The sequence below is a fragment of the Hyla sarda genome, chromosome 4, assembly GCF_029499605.1.
Source record: "Hyla sarda isolate aHylSar1 chromosome 4, aHylSar1.hap1, whole genome shotgun sequence".
NCBI classification, from domain to species: domain Eukaryota; kingdom Metazoa; phylum Chordata; class Amphibia; order Anura; family Hylidae; genus Hyla; species Hyla sarda.
In genome coordinates this window covers 238162039-238179603 of record NC_079192.1, presented here as the reverse complement: position 1 = coordinate 238179603, position 17565 = coordinate 238162039, and the positions used below count along the sequence as shown (strand labels likewise).

Genomic DNA, 17565 nt, shown 5'->3' with positions numbered 1-17565 from the left:
GGTGTTAAACACTATGTGGGGAATTTATCAAGGGTGGTGTAGGTGATCGATTTTTGCACCAAATTTATTAAATAGTTGCAATGCATGTGATAAATATGGTGCTTGTACACATTATTTTGAAATCAAACTTTAGTAGATCAAGTTGTATGGTTCCTTCTGTGTGTGACATTTAACATTTGCAACAAAATGTGCATCTTTTTACAAATGCTGTCCGCAGCCAGTTTTGTAAACCAGGTCTGAGCTGCTTTACGACAAATTGTGGGACAAAATCACAAATGATACATTTATGACCACTGCAAAAAGGGTAACCATGACTACGGCATAGTTACATCCTTTTAGAAAAATCATGTAAAACTAAAGTCGCAATAAAAAATTGCTAAACCTCAACTGAGACAAAAACAGGGTAAAACTAATGATACATTAATGATGTAACATAAAAAAAGCTAATATGTGCTATATACAGTATTATAGACACTAAGGCCCTGATTTTTCAAATTGTGTGAGAGAAAAACTGGAGAGATTTCCTCATAACAACCAATCACAGCTCAGCTTTCACTTTACCACAGCTCGTTGGGATAGGAAAGCTAAGCTGTGATTGGTTGTTATGGGAAAATGTCTCCAGTTTTTCTCTCACACATTTTAATAAATCAGGGCGTAAGAAACTACTACAGTACATGGAGCACTATGACCCAGCTTAGTGCAGTTTTTCCTACTGCATCCACAAATTTGGTCCACACTGGGTTTCTGTTTAAATTTAATACATACATTTTATATATTTTAAAATAAAAATACATATGTTAAATATATACTTAAAAGGGATTCTGCTGTATGCCATACAGCAGAGGCAGTTTACTATTAACTTACATTATTTAAAAAATGCATTGCACCGTGTATGTTTTTTGCTAGACACAATAGCGCAGTCTACTATGCTATTTTACACAGCAAAAAAGAAACAGTGGAAACCATTGAAACATAAACACAAAATAAAGAGTGAGAAAAGCCTTAAAAGAAGATACAAGGTGACTGTCAAGAAGATGAAACCCACATTTTTTACTTGGCAGTTTTTTGGGAAAACTGCCACTGCAAGTCAGAAGTTGATCCAGCAGGAAGAACAAGGATAAGTCCTTCTTTCTATTTCCATTCCTTTTGAATACACTTCTGGCTTTGGCTTAAAAATTTAAGTGGCAGTTAAAAAAAAAAACTGCCATGTAGAAACACAGCCTTACATACCACCAAATCCTTGAGGGTCTATTCACACGTACAGGATCCTGCGCAGATTTGATGCGCAGAATTTGTAACTGTAGATTAGAAGCTGTGCTCAGTCATTTAGTTTACATTGAAATCTGCAGCAGAAAATCCAGCACATCAAATCTGTATAGAATACTGTACGTATGAACAGTACAGGGTACGGTTCACACAAGTGGATCCCTAGCATATGTTATGTTGCGGATCCGCCGCTGAAGGATCGCTGTATGGTGCCTTTACATGTGCCTGCTTGAAGCGGCAATACACCGCTATGAGCAGACACACTGAAGCAATGTGCGAGTCGTCGTGCATGTGCATCTGCTCTATGAGCTAGGCCGAGAGCTGCCGCGATGTGTGCGTATACTGCGCATGGTGACTTGCACATTGCAGTGTGTCTGCTTGTAGCTGCGTATCGCCGTTCGGAGCAGGCACATGTAAAGGCACCATACAGTGGTCCTTGAGCAGCGGATCCGCAACGTAAAATACGCTGGGGATCCTCTCGTGCATTCACACGGGAGCATCTCCGCAGCGTATTTGATACCGTGTATGCACTGCTGCCACACAGAGTTATGTGCAGTTATGTATTAAAAGTGTAATATACCTTTAAATCTGTACCACATGATTGTATTGTTACTCTGGGATATTGGCTGAACTGCATAGACTGTACCATCTGTCTTACCTCAGTAAAGCTACTGTTACCCTTAACCTGGCCTTGGACTCTTTATTGCGCCTGCCTAACCTAGGATTAGTGGTACTACCTTCAGGTGGTTATAAGGCCAAACCACGCCCTGGCGTCACGACAAGAAGGGGTTAATACCATCTACCCCTGGGGCCATAACATCTGCTCGCTTACACCTCACATCACACCCCTTGGCGCACCACACTTAGCTGTGTGTGTCCGCTCGTATCTGCGGATTTCCCACTGGCAGTCACGAGTGGACACACAGAGCTATGGCAGCAGCAGCAGGGAGCTTGCTCTGCCGTAACTCTGTGTGGCGGCAGCGCATCCGTGGCATCAAATATGCTGTGGATGTGCTCCTGTGTGAATACACCCTAAGGGTACGTTCCCACATACAGGATCCTGCGCAGATTTGATGCGCAGGATTTGTAACTGCTGATTAGAAGTTGTGCTCAGTCATTTAGTTTACACTGAGATCTGCAGCAGAAAATCCTGCACATCAAATCCTGTGTATCAAATCTGCGTATGTGTGTGAACGTACCCTAAAGGAGATATCTCATGGATAAAAACCTATCCCCTATTCGCAGGATAGGGGATAAGTTTTAGATTGCGGTGGGTTCGAGCGCTGGGGTTGTGGGACCCTAGCACTCAGACCCCCGGTAGACTAAAACGTATCCCCTATCCTGCGAATAGGGGATAGGTTTTTATCCATGAGATATCTCCTTTAGGGTACGTTCACACACATACGCAGATTTGATGCACAGGATTTCATGTGCAGGATTTTCTGCTGCAGATCTCAAGTTGTTTTTCACAAAAAAACAAGCAGTAGGGGCTCCTATAGGATTGAAAGTGTACATTACCTTCATACATTATCCTTATAACTGCTTCTGGAAGTTTCATTTGAGATGCAAAGTAATTCTTAAGGTGCTCAATAGATTTTCCAATAGAAAATGCAACTGTGATTACTTGGCCATCAGGAGTTAGCATCACCTTTACTGAAATGGACAAAACAGTTACATTACTTAACCATGCATCATTAACCCCTTCCCTTGGCATGCCTTTGGGGCCCTAATGCAAAAGCAATATTTTTAGTTTTTTCCACTGTCGCCCTCAAAGCTCCGTACCTTTTTTATTTTTCCATCAGAAAAGCCATATGAGGGCTTGTTTTTTGCAGAACAAGTTGTACTTTTTAATGCCACCATTTTAGAGTTCATATATTGGTTAATGATTATTAACTCCTTTTTTTGAAGTTCAAATGGAATTTTTTTTAATTTTGTCATAAATTTTATTTGCATTTTAAATTTACCCCATTCACTGTACTCAGAGCTCAAGTCCTGCAGGAACACGGGGAACTGAGTTCCTGCACTTTTTCCACAGTAGGTACACCATACCAATTAGCAGGACCAAATTTGGGTGAGTTCCCACACTTTTTTTTCCCAGGACTTGACCCCTGACTGTACTGTGAAAATAACATAATAGTGTTGTTCTGCGGATCAGATTTGGATGCAGATTAACAAAATAACACAATCATGATTTATTTTTTTATTTTTTTTACTGTGTTCAACCTATGGGTTAAATAATAAAATATTTTTTTTGGTCAGCTCCTTACGGATGTGGCAATACCAAATATGTGTATTTTTTTATGTTTTATGTATAAGAAGGGATGGAGAGGGGTAGGTGTGGGATTATTTTTATTATATTTATGTACATTGTCTTGCATTAGGAGAAACCCAGGGCCAACCATACCAGAAAATGGTCTCACAAGGGGTCTGAGGATCTCATCTCGGTACCTAATGGAAGTCAGGCAGATGGAGGACTGTGCGGCCCCCAAAGAAATGCCATTCCACACTGGCCCCCAAAGAAATGCCATTCCACACTGGCCCACCGCCAAAACCGGTCATGCTGGAGGATGTTGCAGGCAGTAGAACATTTTCCACAGCGTCTCCAGACTCTGTCACATCTGTCACATGTACTCAGTGTGAACCTGCTTTCATCTGTGAAGAGCACAGGGCACCAGTGGCAAATTTGCCAATCTTTGTGTTCTCTGGCAAATGCCAAACATCTTGCACGGTGTTGGGCTGTAAGCACAACCCCCACCTGTGGAAGTCGAACCCTCATACCACCCTCATGGAGTCTGTTTCTGACCATTTGAGTGGCCTGCTGAAGGTCAATTTGCAAGGCTCTGGCAGTGCTCCTCCTTGCACAAAGGCGGAGGTAACGGTCCTACTGCTGGGTTGTTGCCCTCCTACGGCCTCCTCCATGTCTCCTGGTAGCGCCTTCATGCTCTGGACACTACACTGACAGACACAGCAAACCTTCTTTTCACAGCTCGCATTGATGTGCCATCCTGGATGAGATGCACTACCTGAGCAGCTTGTGTGGCTTTTAGACTCCGTCTCATGCTACCACTAGAGTGAAAGCATCGCCAGCATTCAAAAGTGACCAAAACATCATCAGCATAGGAACTGAGAAGTGGTCTGTGGTCACCACCTGTAGAGCCACTCCTTTATTGGGGGTGTCTTGCTAATTGCCTATAATTTCCACCTGTTGTCTGTTCCATTTGCACAACATGTGAAATTGATTGTCAATCAGTGTTGCTTCCTGAGTGGACAGTGTGATTTCACAGAAGTGTTTACATGTGTTGTTTAAGTGTTCCCTTCATTTTTTTTTTTTAGCAGTGTATGTTAGACAGTGGGGCAGATTTACCACAAAAAAAACTGACTCATTGGCAAAGAGCATGTGTGGGCATGGTGATCCCAGCAGTGTCACAGCCCCTTTAAATACCTTATCAATTGGGGTCCTGGAAGTTAGGCCCTTACTGATCTAATAATAATAATGGCCTATTGTAAAAATAGGCCATCAATTTCAAAGTACCAGATAATCCCTTTAAAGTATTCCCTTTGGGATGTTAGTCCAGTGTAAGAAGATTTGGAACTAGTAAGCAGTGAATAAGTGAACTGTAAAGGCCTATGCAAACTACAAAAATACAGCAAAGATATTATTGCTGAATTTTGTCAGCAGATCCACGGTTGACTATGCTACAGGGACTGTAAACTTAGTTTGGTTCATAATATAGTCTCTGTACCTGTGTTTCACAGTGGTCTTGCAATTCTTCTGTGATTTTTGCCCCTACATTTATTTTTAACAACAAAGGTTTTTCCAAGTTACAGTGTGACTGAGACATTACACCACTAGTCACCGCAATGGGTGGAGCGACCGCTGTGTGGGAGATCATTCTGCAAGAATTTGCAACAGCATGAGGAACCCTGGTCAGAAAACACTGGACTATTGCATTGAAGGCAGCACAGTAGTGTTTCACTGGGTGGGGTGGCTGATGTGTGGGAGGGAGAAAAGTGACCTCATACTTACAACGAACTATGGGATTTGTAGTTTGAGAGAACGAACTCCAACAGGAAATAGCCAGTTCACAAAAAGTTTGCCTCAGCTTTATGGTAATCTCACAACACAGCAGTTTATCCCAAGACAAGCACGGATCCTTCCTAAGCATGTCCATTACTGTCTGCCAGGTTCATACTAAATTCACCTTATGGTGGATAACCCCTTTAATTTTGTTTTGATTATGTAGTGCAAAGAATGTCGTGCAATTCGCAGCCCCGTGACTGATATAGGTTATATGCCACCTCTTTACTTTTATACTGTTAGGAAACAGTAAGCTAATGAGGAAAAGATCCCTAATTTTAATGTCCCCTCTATGTGTCATAGCAAAATGTGCAAACCAGAAAAAAAAAAGGTATATTCAATGTAATACACCACTTAGTAAGCAAAAACTCTGAGCAGATTATTTAATGTATTAAAGACAGTTTTCTGGGGAAAATCCAATATGGTAATGCCATATTTATTAAATCCGTGCACCATATTTTCCAACATACAAAAATGTATTGGAAATATCTAAGGGAATGCCTGGTATTTGCAATCGCCCCCAAAGTTTATATACAATGATGTCTAGAGAACTGAATACCTGTAGCTGTAGCACTGGAGTCATCTGAGGAAATTTGTTTTTCAAGTGTTTGTTCTGAAATCCTCTGCAGATCAGTATCTTGGTCCTCTTGAGACTGGTTGTCTTCTTCTGTTAGAATAGAAGACTGTGCACTGCTTTCCTGCATTGGCTGTGTCTCCTGAAGAAGATCGGGGATTTGCTCGGTTTGATGAAAACTGTCTCCATTGTGTTCAACTGTTTCTGATAATTCTTCATCTAAAACAAATTCAGATGGTTCTACCTCAGGCATTGTACTATGCTCTTTTTAGGATAGCTTTTCTAAATATGGTCACTCACCTCCAACTCCTTTTTTCTCCATATTTTGGTCTTCTGTCATATCTGGTGTCTCTTCACCCTCCATATGTAATTGTTGGTCTAGAGTCTGTACTTCTCCATTATGAAGGTTCTGGTCCTGCTCTAGATGTTCTGCCTCATACTGTACAAGTTCTACAGCGGAAGGTATTTTCTGTTTTATTTCAACATTTTCAGATGTAATCTCTGTGTCTGTCTGCTGGGCTACATCTGAACTCCCAGATACAGTAGTATTTTCCATCTTACACTATTAGTTTTTATTCTTCTTGGACCCTAAACACACAGAACATAAAGAACACATTTCCAGTGAATCAAAAACAACTAACATCTTATTATCCAAAAACGACATATTTATAATTGTTGCCATTTCACATCCACACTAACAAATATTGCTAATAATAAATAACACCATAACTTACCCACTGCAGAAATAAAAGGCTTCATGGCCTATCAATGAGTTGAGGCTCCAGGTACAGCCACAAAAATGTGTGCAGCCAGGACCGCCATCAGGTATAAACATAAAAGGGCCCCCTTGCTGCTGGCTCTGCCCCCTTTCCCTGTAATGTCTGGTAGGGATCGACCGATTATCGGTATGGCCGATATTATCGGCCGATAATCACGATTTTGGGCATTATCGGTATCGGCAATTATCTTGCCGATAAGCCGATAATGCCCCGCCCCCCGCACCGCGACCGCCACCCCCTCGACCCGCCGCACCGCACCCCCCACCGTGATGCTAGGCGGTATACCGGTATGGATTTTTTCCCATACCGCTATACCGGTCGGGCCCCTCCCCCACCCTCCGAGTCAATAAAAAATTAAACTTACCCGTAATGGGGGTGGTCCAGGCCATCCTTCCTTCATGTAGTGTCCGGGGGCGTTCCGGGTGGAGGGTGGTCCGGTCCGGGCTGTCCTTCTTCTCGCACGGTCTTCTTCTCCACTCCGGGCAGGCTCTGGCCTAGTACGCTGCATAGACGCCGCTACGCCGTGACGTCAGGTGCGTCGCTGCGCACGGGCGTCACTGCGCAGCGGTGTCTATGCAGCGTACTAGGCCGGAGACTGCCCGCAATGGAGAAGATGACCGCCGGAAAAGAAGGACAGCCCGGACCGGACCACCCTCCACCCGGAACGCCCCCGGACACTACATGAACGATGGATGGCCCGGAGCACCCTGGCAGGTAGGGGAGAGAAGCGGGTGGTGGCGGCGGCGGTCTATGGCCCCGCAAAAGCCACTGCAGATCATTGATTTAAAGCGCCCGCTTTAAATCAATGATCTGCAGCGGCGTCACAGGGGGTTAAATAGCCGATAACTTATACCGGAATATCGGTATAAGTTATCGGCTATCGGCCCTAACCTGCACCGATTATCAGTATCGGCCCTAAAAAAACGATATCGGTCGATCCCTAATGTCTGGGGCCAAGATGGTTGAGCTGTATGGATCCCCTGAAATAATTGATGGTGGTCCTGTGTGCAGCACTGTGCATGTGTAGCAATAAAGGGGGCACCTGCTGGAAAACTATTGTAATATGTATCAGCTGATACTGAGAAAGCACCTGATTGGCTGTTGTATCTTTATTACTGTTCTAACTGTAACGCTAACTTTATCCATGCCTAAAAACAAACAATGTTGGTGTTAGCCTACTTGTGTGAATACTGCTGTGTGCTTGACCTTCAGTAAAGTTTGGCTTTAATCTGTTACTGAATGTTCTATCACTTTAATTACAGCAATATTGATATTGCAGAACTACACCGCCCAGCATCCCAGACTGTCTGGGCATGCTGGGAATTGTAGTTTTGCAACATCTGGAGGGCTACAGTTTGGAGACCACCGTATAGTGGTCTCCAAACTGTGCCACTTCAGATGTTGCAAAACTACAACTCCCAGCATGCCCAGAAAGTCAGTGCATGCTGAAAGTTGTAGTTTTGCAACATCTGGAGGACCACAATTTGGAGACCACTAGTGTAGTTTTGCAACTTTTAGAAGGCCACAGTGAAGATCACTTACCAGCGATCTTCACTGCAGCCTCCTCCACCGCCGCACTTTCCGGCCTTCCTCCTCCTGCTACCGCCTGATGTCCCTGCTGCCACCGCCGCTCCGATGCCGCCCGGTAAGCCGGCCTTGCTCCCCCCCTCGCCGCACTGGCCGGAATTTGATTGGTGGGCAGAGCGGGGGGAAATTAACTTTAACCCCCCCAGCGAGCGGTGGTGATCGGAAGTAAGGATGCAAGGGTGTGCCTGTATGCCCTCCGTCCCCAACCGGTTAAAGGGGTACTCCGGTGGAAAACTTTTTTTTTTTTAAATCAACTGGTGCCAGAAAGTTAAACAGATTTGTAAATTACTTCCATCAAAAAATCTGGTACAGCAGAGCACCGATAACACTGATCAATGCTGTTCTATGATGCAACATTGATCAGTGTGTGCAATCTAAATCTCCCCCATGGAGACAAAAAAAAAAAGGAAAAAGTGTTATAAAAAAAAGTTTATAAATCTGAATAAGCCTCTCCCCTAATAAAAGTTTAAATTATCCCCTTTTCCCATTTTTTAAATAAAATAATGTAATCAAAAATAAACATATGTGGTCGTGTGACGTGCGTAAATCTCTGAACTATTAAAATAAAAGGTTAGCTAAACTGCGCGGTCGATGGAGTACATGTAGAAAAATACATGTGTATTTTTGGTCACTTCATATACCATAAAAAAAAATTATAAAGAGTGGTCAAAAAGTCCCATCCAAACAAAAATTGTACCAATAAAAACTACAGACCACGGCGCAAAAAAACGAGTCCTTAGGCTAAGTTTCAACTTATTTTTTTTCTGGCCCAAAAAAACCCAATAAAAAACATCAGAAAAAAATGCCTGCGTTTGTCATTTTCCTGCGTTTGTCGTTTTTTTCTTGCATTTTTGCCTTTGTGTGGAAACAGCATTTTTGGCCCCTTTGGCGGTTTTTTAAGAATTTTGTTGGGTACCAAAGGAAAAAAAAAAAAAGGGTGCAGTAGGGATAGAAAAAAAAATAGTTTTTAATGAAATTTATATTTTTTAGAACGAAAATGTTATTAATTTTTAAACAGGGACCAATTTATGTGGGCGGGCAGGGACCTAAAAATGTAGCAGGCAATATTAAAAATGTATAAAACAGCCATTTAATTATAAAAATAATATATTTTTTATAATTAATTTTGTTAAACTTTTTATTAGTAATGTACTTTAATTATGTGTTTAATAAAGTGTGTGTTTTTACTTTTTTTTTCTTTTTTTTTTTACATTTTTTAGGTAGTACTACTAAATCCAGCATGGAACAGACTGTTCCATGCTGGGAGTAGTAGTACCTGTACTAATAGACAGATCGTCCATAATATAGCAGAGATGTGGATCGGCTCTATACAGCGCTCACATCTCTGCTCTGAACTCTGGGCCGGCCAGTAATGTGAAAAGAAATTCAATCACTCATTCATATTTGCCGCCCAGAGTGGTGATTGGCCGGATGGTGCCAGACAATCACCGCTCTCAGCGAGAAATATGAGTAAGTGATGTGAATTTCTATCCATATCACTGGCTGGCCCGGAGAATAGTGCAGAGATGCGAGCGCAGGAGAAAGCCGCTCCACATCTCAGAAGGATGAAGGACGATCGCAGCGGGTATCAGGAGTGACACCCGCTGCGATCTGTCCTTAACTGCAGGTACTACTGCTCCCAACATGCTCCATACTGGGAGCTGTAGTACCTGCAGTTAAGGACAGATCATAGCAGGTGTCACTCCTGACACCCACTGCGATCCTCCTGTATAAGATAATGAAGCGGGCGGGTGGCCGCACTTCTCTGGTCCCCTGCTTTCTGTGATGTGAAGTTATCTACACATCACAGATTCATATATGCCGCTGAGAGATGTGATTGGCCGGAACCATCTGGCCAATCACCATTCTCAGCAGGAAATATGAATCTGTGATGTGAAGAGAACTTCACTTCACAGAGTACAGTACAATGCAGGGGAGCGGAGAATCGTCCGTGCCGCCCGCTTCTATAGATTATATATCAGAAGTGACACCTGGGGCAATCTGTCTATTAGTACATGTACTACTACTCCCAGCATGGAACAGTCTGTTCCATGCTGGGAGGAGTAGTAGTACCTAAAAAATTTAAAAAATAAAGAAAAAGAAGTTAAAAAGTAAAAAAAAAAAAAAAAAAAATTACTTTATTAAACACATAATTAAAATACATTACTAATAAAAAGTTTCACAAAATTAATTATAAAAAATATATAATTTTTACAATTAAATGGCCCCTTTCTACATTTTTAAGCCAAGGAGCTGAAAAACGCCAAAGAGGAGTGAAAAAACGGCAAAAAGATAAAAAAAAAATTCCAAACTGAAAAACGCCAAGAGGGAAAGGCATTTTGCTTCTTCCTATTGACTTGCAGCAAACATCTGGTCGCAGCATTTTTTCTATTAAAAACGCCATGGGGCAGATTTTGAGTTTTTATTTGCGTTTCTGTATAAAAAAAAAAACAAGTGACCACTTAGCCTTATACCTCCCCATATATGGAAAAAATAGAAAAATTACAGGGGTCAGAAGATGACAATTTTAAACGTATTAATTTTGGTGCACATAGTTATAATTTTTTTTTTTTTTTTTTGTAGTAAAATAAAATAAAACCCAACATAAATTGCGTATCCTGGTAACCGTATGGACCTACAAAATAAATATAAGGTAGAATTTTTACTGAAAAGTGCACTGCATAGAAACGGAAGCCGCTAAAAGTTACAAAATGACTTTTTTTGGTTTTGTTTTTATTTCACCCCCATTTAAGTTTTTAGTTTTGCTGCAGATTATGTTATAAAATAAGTGATGACATTACAAGGGGTTAAGGACAGAACCATAAACTATAAAATATATACATATATATATATATATATATATATATATATATATACACATATACCATATATAGCCATGCGTCACTTATTGCAGCCAATACGTTTATAACGGCGTTTGATCGTGACCTATAGACACAATTGTTACCAATCCTCAGCATAACACAAGAGGCCGCAGCAGCTCCGGACCCGCCGCTCACAATCCTATTAACCCTATTATACTAGACAGCGCTTTAATACCACACCTGTGGGTAATAAAACTAATGCCCCGCAGCCCTTACATCTCATCCGCCTTTACCACTCACCGGCCACAGAGTCCCGAATAACTTGTTGTCACCGGCGTCTCCAGGGCAACGGCTAGCGGGCGGGACACGTGTTTCTCTGGTAACAAGAGGGCGGGGCGACACCGCCCAGGGCAGAGCAAAGGGCGGGGTGAGGTGCAAATCTGCGCCCCGTGCACACTTGCGTCCGCCCCTCCCCTCAGCTCTCCGAAGATTTCCGAAGCTAGAGCAGGGGGGAGAGGGGAGGTACACGCCCCCCTTCACCATAGGTACACGCCCCTCATCTCCCCTCCCTGTGCTCTGCCTGTGTTCTCTGAACGGGGATGATCTATGATTTCTATGTGTGAAGGGGAGGGGCATACATCACAGTCTGGGGATGATCTCTATAAGAGTGCTGTGTATAACTCTGCACGGGCTATATATATATATTTTAGTGTGCTGTGTATAACTCTGCACGGGCTGTATATATATATAAGTGTGCTGTGTATAACTCTGCACGGGCTGTATATATATATATATATTTTAGTGTGCTGTGTATAACTCTGCACGGGCTGTATATATATAAGTGTGCTGTGTATAACTCTGCACGGGCTGTATATATATGTGTGTGTGTGCTGTGTATAACTCTGCACGGGCTGTATATATATATATATATTTTAGTGTGCTGTATATAAGTGCACGGGCTGTATATATATATAAGTGTGCTGTGTATAACTCTGCACGGGCTGTGTATATATATATATATGTGTGTGTGTGTGTGTGCTGTGTATAACTCTGCACGGGCTGTATGTATATATATATATATATATATATATGTGTGTGTGTGTGCTGTGTATAACTCTGCACAGGCTGTATATATATATGTGTGTGTGTGCTGTGTATAACTCTGCACGGGCTGTATATATATATATATATATATATATATATATATGTGTGTGTGTGTGTGTGTGAGTGTGTGCTGTGTATAACTCTGCACGGGCTGTATATATAAGTGTGCTGTGTATAACTGCACGGGCTGTGTATATATATATATATATATATATATATATATATGTTCTGTTTATAACTCTGCACGGGCTGTATATATATATATATATATATATATATATATTAGTGTTCTGTGTATAACTGCACGGGCTGTATATATATATATATATATATTAGTGTGCTGTGTATAACTCTGCACGGGCTGTATATCTATCTATCTATCTATCTATCTATCTATCTATCTATATATATATATATATATATATATATATATATATACAAATAGAAAGCAAGACGGCACTCCAGTATTGGTGTCCAAATGTGGGTAGTAGTTTATTGATCCCAATACATACAGAAACAGATGCGACGTTTCAACCTAACAATAAGGTCTTTATCAAGCACTATATATATTAGTGTGCTGTGTATAACGCAGGTTTCCACAGGCTGCAAGGGGGAGGACGAACTGCATCGGCTGGTTTCTGTTTTTTCATGGGGTGTTCATTATCCCCATAAAGAGGACATAGAAATGAAAGGGGTTTGTACAGGACATGAACGTCACTGTATGAACCCTGTGTATTTCTAGGTCAGCGTTCATACAGGGTCATAGAAATGCACCAGGTTCATACAGGGTCGTAGAAATGCACAGGGTTCATACAGGGAAGCAGAAATGCTCAGGGTTCATACAGGGACGTAGAAATGCACGGGGTTCATACAGGGAAGCAGAAATGCACAGGGTTCATACAGGGACGTAGAAATGCACAGGGTTCATACAGGGAAGCAGAAATGCATGGGGTTCATACAGGGACGTAGAAATGCACGGGGTTCATACAGGGACGTAGAAATGCACGGGGTTCATACAGGGACGTAGAAATGCACGGGGTTCATACAGGGATGTAGAAATGCACGGGGTTCATACAGGGAAGCAGAAATGCATGGGGTTGATACAGGGGAGCAGAAATGCACAGGGTTCATACAGGGACGTAGAAATGCACGGGGTTCATACAGGGAAGCAGAAATGCACAGGGTTCATACAGGGACGTAGAAATGCACGGGGTTCATACAGGGAAGCAGAAATGCATGGGGTTCATACAGGGGAGCAGAAATGCACAGGGTTCATACAGGGACGTAGAAATGCACGGGGTTCATACAGGGAAGCAGAAATGCACAGGGTTCATACAGGGACGTAGAAATGCACGGGGTTCATACAGGGAAGCAGAAATGCACGGGGTTCATACAGGGAAGCAGAGATGCACGGGGTTCATACAGGGATGTAGAAATGCACGGGGTTCATACAGGGAAGCAGAAATGCACGGGGTTCATACAGGGACGTAGAAATGCACAGGGATCATACAGGGAAGCAGAAATGCATGGGGTTCATACAGGGGAGCAGAAATGCACAGGGTTCATACAGGGACGTAGAAATGCACGGGGTTCATACAGGGACGTATAAATGCACGGGGTTCATACAGGGACGTAGAAATGCACGGGGTTCATACAGGGAAGCAGAAATGCACAGGGTTCATACAGGGACGTAGAAATGCACGGGGTTCATACAGGGAAGCAGAAATGCACAGGGTTCATACAGGGACGTAGAAATGCACGGGGTTCATACAGGGAAGCAGAGATGCACGGGGTTCATACAGGGATGTAGAAATGCATGGGGTTCATACAGGGGAGCAGAAATGCACAGGGTTCATACAGGGACGTAGAAATGCACGGGGTTCATACAGGGACGTAGAAATGCACGGGGTTCATACAGGGACGTAGAAATGCACGGGGTTCATACAGGGACGTAGAAATGCACGGGGTTCATACAGGGAAGCAGAAATGCACAGGGTTCATACAGGGACGTAGAAATGCACGGGGTTCATACAGGGAAGCAGAGATGCACGGGGTTCATACAGGGAAGCAGAGATGCACGGGGTTCATACAGGGATGTAGAAATGCACGGGGTCCATACAGGGAAGCAGAGATGCACGGGGATCATACAGAGGAGCAGAAATGCATGGGGTTCATACAGGGAAGCAGAGATGCACGGGGATCATACAGAGGAGCAGAAATGCATGGGGTTCATACAGAGCATGAACATGATACCGCACAGAGCCCCTGCTTATGAACATTGGACGGCATCACGAGAAAATTGAATTTTTGGTCCTGCCCAACTGCACCTCTGAAGTCCTCCTTGGTCTGCCATGGCTCCAGCATCATTCTCCCACCCTTGACTGGACCACCGGGGAGATCAAGAATTGGGGTCCTGCTTGCCGCAAGAAATGCCTCACGTCTGCTCCCAGTCCCGTCTGTCGGGCCTCAGTGTCTCCTCCTGTGCCTGGTCTCCCCAAGGCCTCTCTGGACTGTGCCGTGCCTCCTCATAGCCCCCGTCCTGGTGACACTCTGCCCTGTGACATGCCTCACCCTCTGCCCCTCCTCCCCATTTCCATTCCTTCTAAACTACCTGCCGCTGGTGTAGCTACCCAGGACTTCTTTTTCCAGAAGGAGACTCAAGAGGCGTCCCCTATGTTCTCGTCTCTTTTGAAGGGACAAGGAGACAAAAAGAGGGGGAGACCTAGTGATAACAATGATATACTTACAGTGATAATGATATACTAATAGACAGTGAGAACAATGATATACTGATAGTGATAATGATATACTAATAGACAGTGAGAACAATGATATACTGATAATGATAACAATGATATACTGATAGTGATAACAATGATATACTGATAGTGATAACAATGATATACTGATAACAATGATATACTGATAGTGATAATAATGATATACTGATAGTGATAATAATGATATACTGATAGTGATAACAACGATATACTGATAGTGATAACAACGATATACTGATAGTGATAACAATGATATACTGATAGTGATAACAATGATATACTGATAGTGATAATGATATACTGATAGTGACAATGATATACTGATAGTGATAATAATGATATACTGATAGTGATAACAATGATATACTGATAGTGATAACAATGATATACTGATAGTGATAATAATGATATACTGATAGTGATAACAATGATATACTGATAGTGATAATAATGATATACTGATAGTGATAACAATGATATACTGATAGTGATAACAATGATATACTGATAGTGATAACAATGATATACTGATAGTGATAACAATGATATACTGATAGTGATAACAATGATATACTGATAGTGATAACAATGATATACTGATAGTGATAATAATGATATACTGATAGTGATAACAATGATATACTGATAGTGATAACAATGATATACTGATAGTGATAACAATGATATACTGATAGTGATAATAATGATATACTGATAGTGATAACAATGATATACTGATAGTGATAATAATGATATACTGATAGTGATAACAATGATATACTGATAGTGATAACAATGATATACTGATAGTGATAACAATGATATACTGATAGTGATAACAATGATATACTGATAGTGATAATAATGATATACTGATAGTGATAACAATGATATACTGATAGTGATAACAATGATATACTGATAGTGATAACAATGATATACTGATAGTGATAACAATGATATACTGATAGTGATAACAATGATATACTGATAGTGATAATGATATACTGATAGTGATAGCAATGATATACTGATAGTGATAACAATGATATACTGATAGTGATAATAATGATATACTGATAGTGATAACAATGATATACTGATAGTGATAATAATGATATACTGATAGTGATAACAATGATATACTGATAGTGATAACAATGATATACTGATAGTGATAACAATGATATACTGATAGTGATAATAATGATATACTGATAGTGATAACAATGATATACTGATAGTGATAATAATGATATACTGATAGTGATAACAATGATATACTGATAGTGATAACAATGATATACTGATAGTGATAACAATGATATACTGATAGTGATAACAATGATATACTGATAGTGATAATAATTATATACTGATAGTGATAATGATATACTGATAGTGATAACAATGATATACTGATAGTGATAACAATGATATACTGATAGTGATAACAATGATATACTGATAGTGATAACAATGATATACTGATAGTGATAATAATTATATACTGATAGTGATAATGATATACTGATAGTGATAATAATGATATACTGATAGTGATAATAATGATATACTGATAGTGATAACAATGATATACTGATAGTGATAACAATGATATACTGATAGTGATAACAATGATATACTGATAGTGATAATGATATACTGATAGTGATAACAATGATATACTGATAGTGATAATAATGATATACTGATAGTGATAATGATATACTGATAGTGATAATAATGATATACTGATAGTGATAATGATATACTGATAGTGATAACAATGATATACTGATAGTGATAACAATGATATACTGATAGTGATAACAATGATATACTGATAGTGATAACAATGATATACTGATAGTGATAATAATGATATACTGATAGTGATAACAATGATATACTGATAGTGATAACAATGATATACTGATAGTGATAACAATGATATACTGATAGTGATAACAATGATATACTGATAGTGATAACAACGATATACTGATAGTGATAACAATGATATACTGATAGTGATAACAATGATATACTGATAGTGATAACAATGATATACTGATAGTGATAACAATGATATACTGATAGTGATAACAATGATATACTGATAGTGATAACAATGATATACTGATAGTGATAACAACGATATACTGATAGTGATAATGATATACTGATAGTGATAATAATGATATACTGATAGTGATAACAATGATATACTGATAGTGATAATAATGATATACTGATAGTGATAACAATGATATACTGATAGTGATAACAATGATATACTGATAGAGATAACAATGATATACTGATAGTGATAATAATGATATACTGATAGTGATAACAATGATATACTGATAGTGATAACAATGATATACTGATAGTGATAACAATGATATACTGATAGTGATAACAACGATATACTGATAGTGATAATGATATACTGATAGTGATAATAATGATATACTGATAGTGATAACAATGATATACTGATAGTGATAATAATGATATACTGATAGTGATAACAATGATATACTGATAGTGATAATAATGATATACT

The 17565-nt window shown here is 40.4% G+C and overlaps 1 protein-coding gene across 4 annotated transcripts in view; it reads right to left on the bottom strand.

Moving 5' to 3' along the window:
- Positions 1–11589, bottom strand: part of IQUB (IQ motif and ubiquitin domain containing) — a 50370-nt gene extending 38781 nt beyond the window's left edge. The window contains exons 1-4 of one of the 4 annotated variants that reach the window (XM_056573786.1): positions 11407–11589; positions 6219–6506; positions 5904–6137; positions 2785–2919 (exon numbers count right to left, since the gene is read on the bottom strand). In XM_056573786.1, the coding sequence (XP_056429761.1) occupies positions 2785–2919; positions 5904–6137; positions 6219–6474 (625 nt within the window). In that variant the 5' untranslated portion in view covers positions 6475–6506; positions 11407–11589. Of the gene's footprint in view, positions 1–2784; positions 2920–5903; positions 6138–6218; positions 6507–11346 lie in introns of all 4 variants that reach the window. The other 3 variants (XM_056573783.1, XM_056573782.1, XM_056573784.1) reach the window with 3 other exon arrangements.
- Between the last annotated feature and the right edge of the window lie 5976 nt (positions 11590–17565).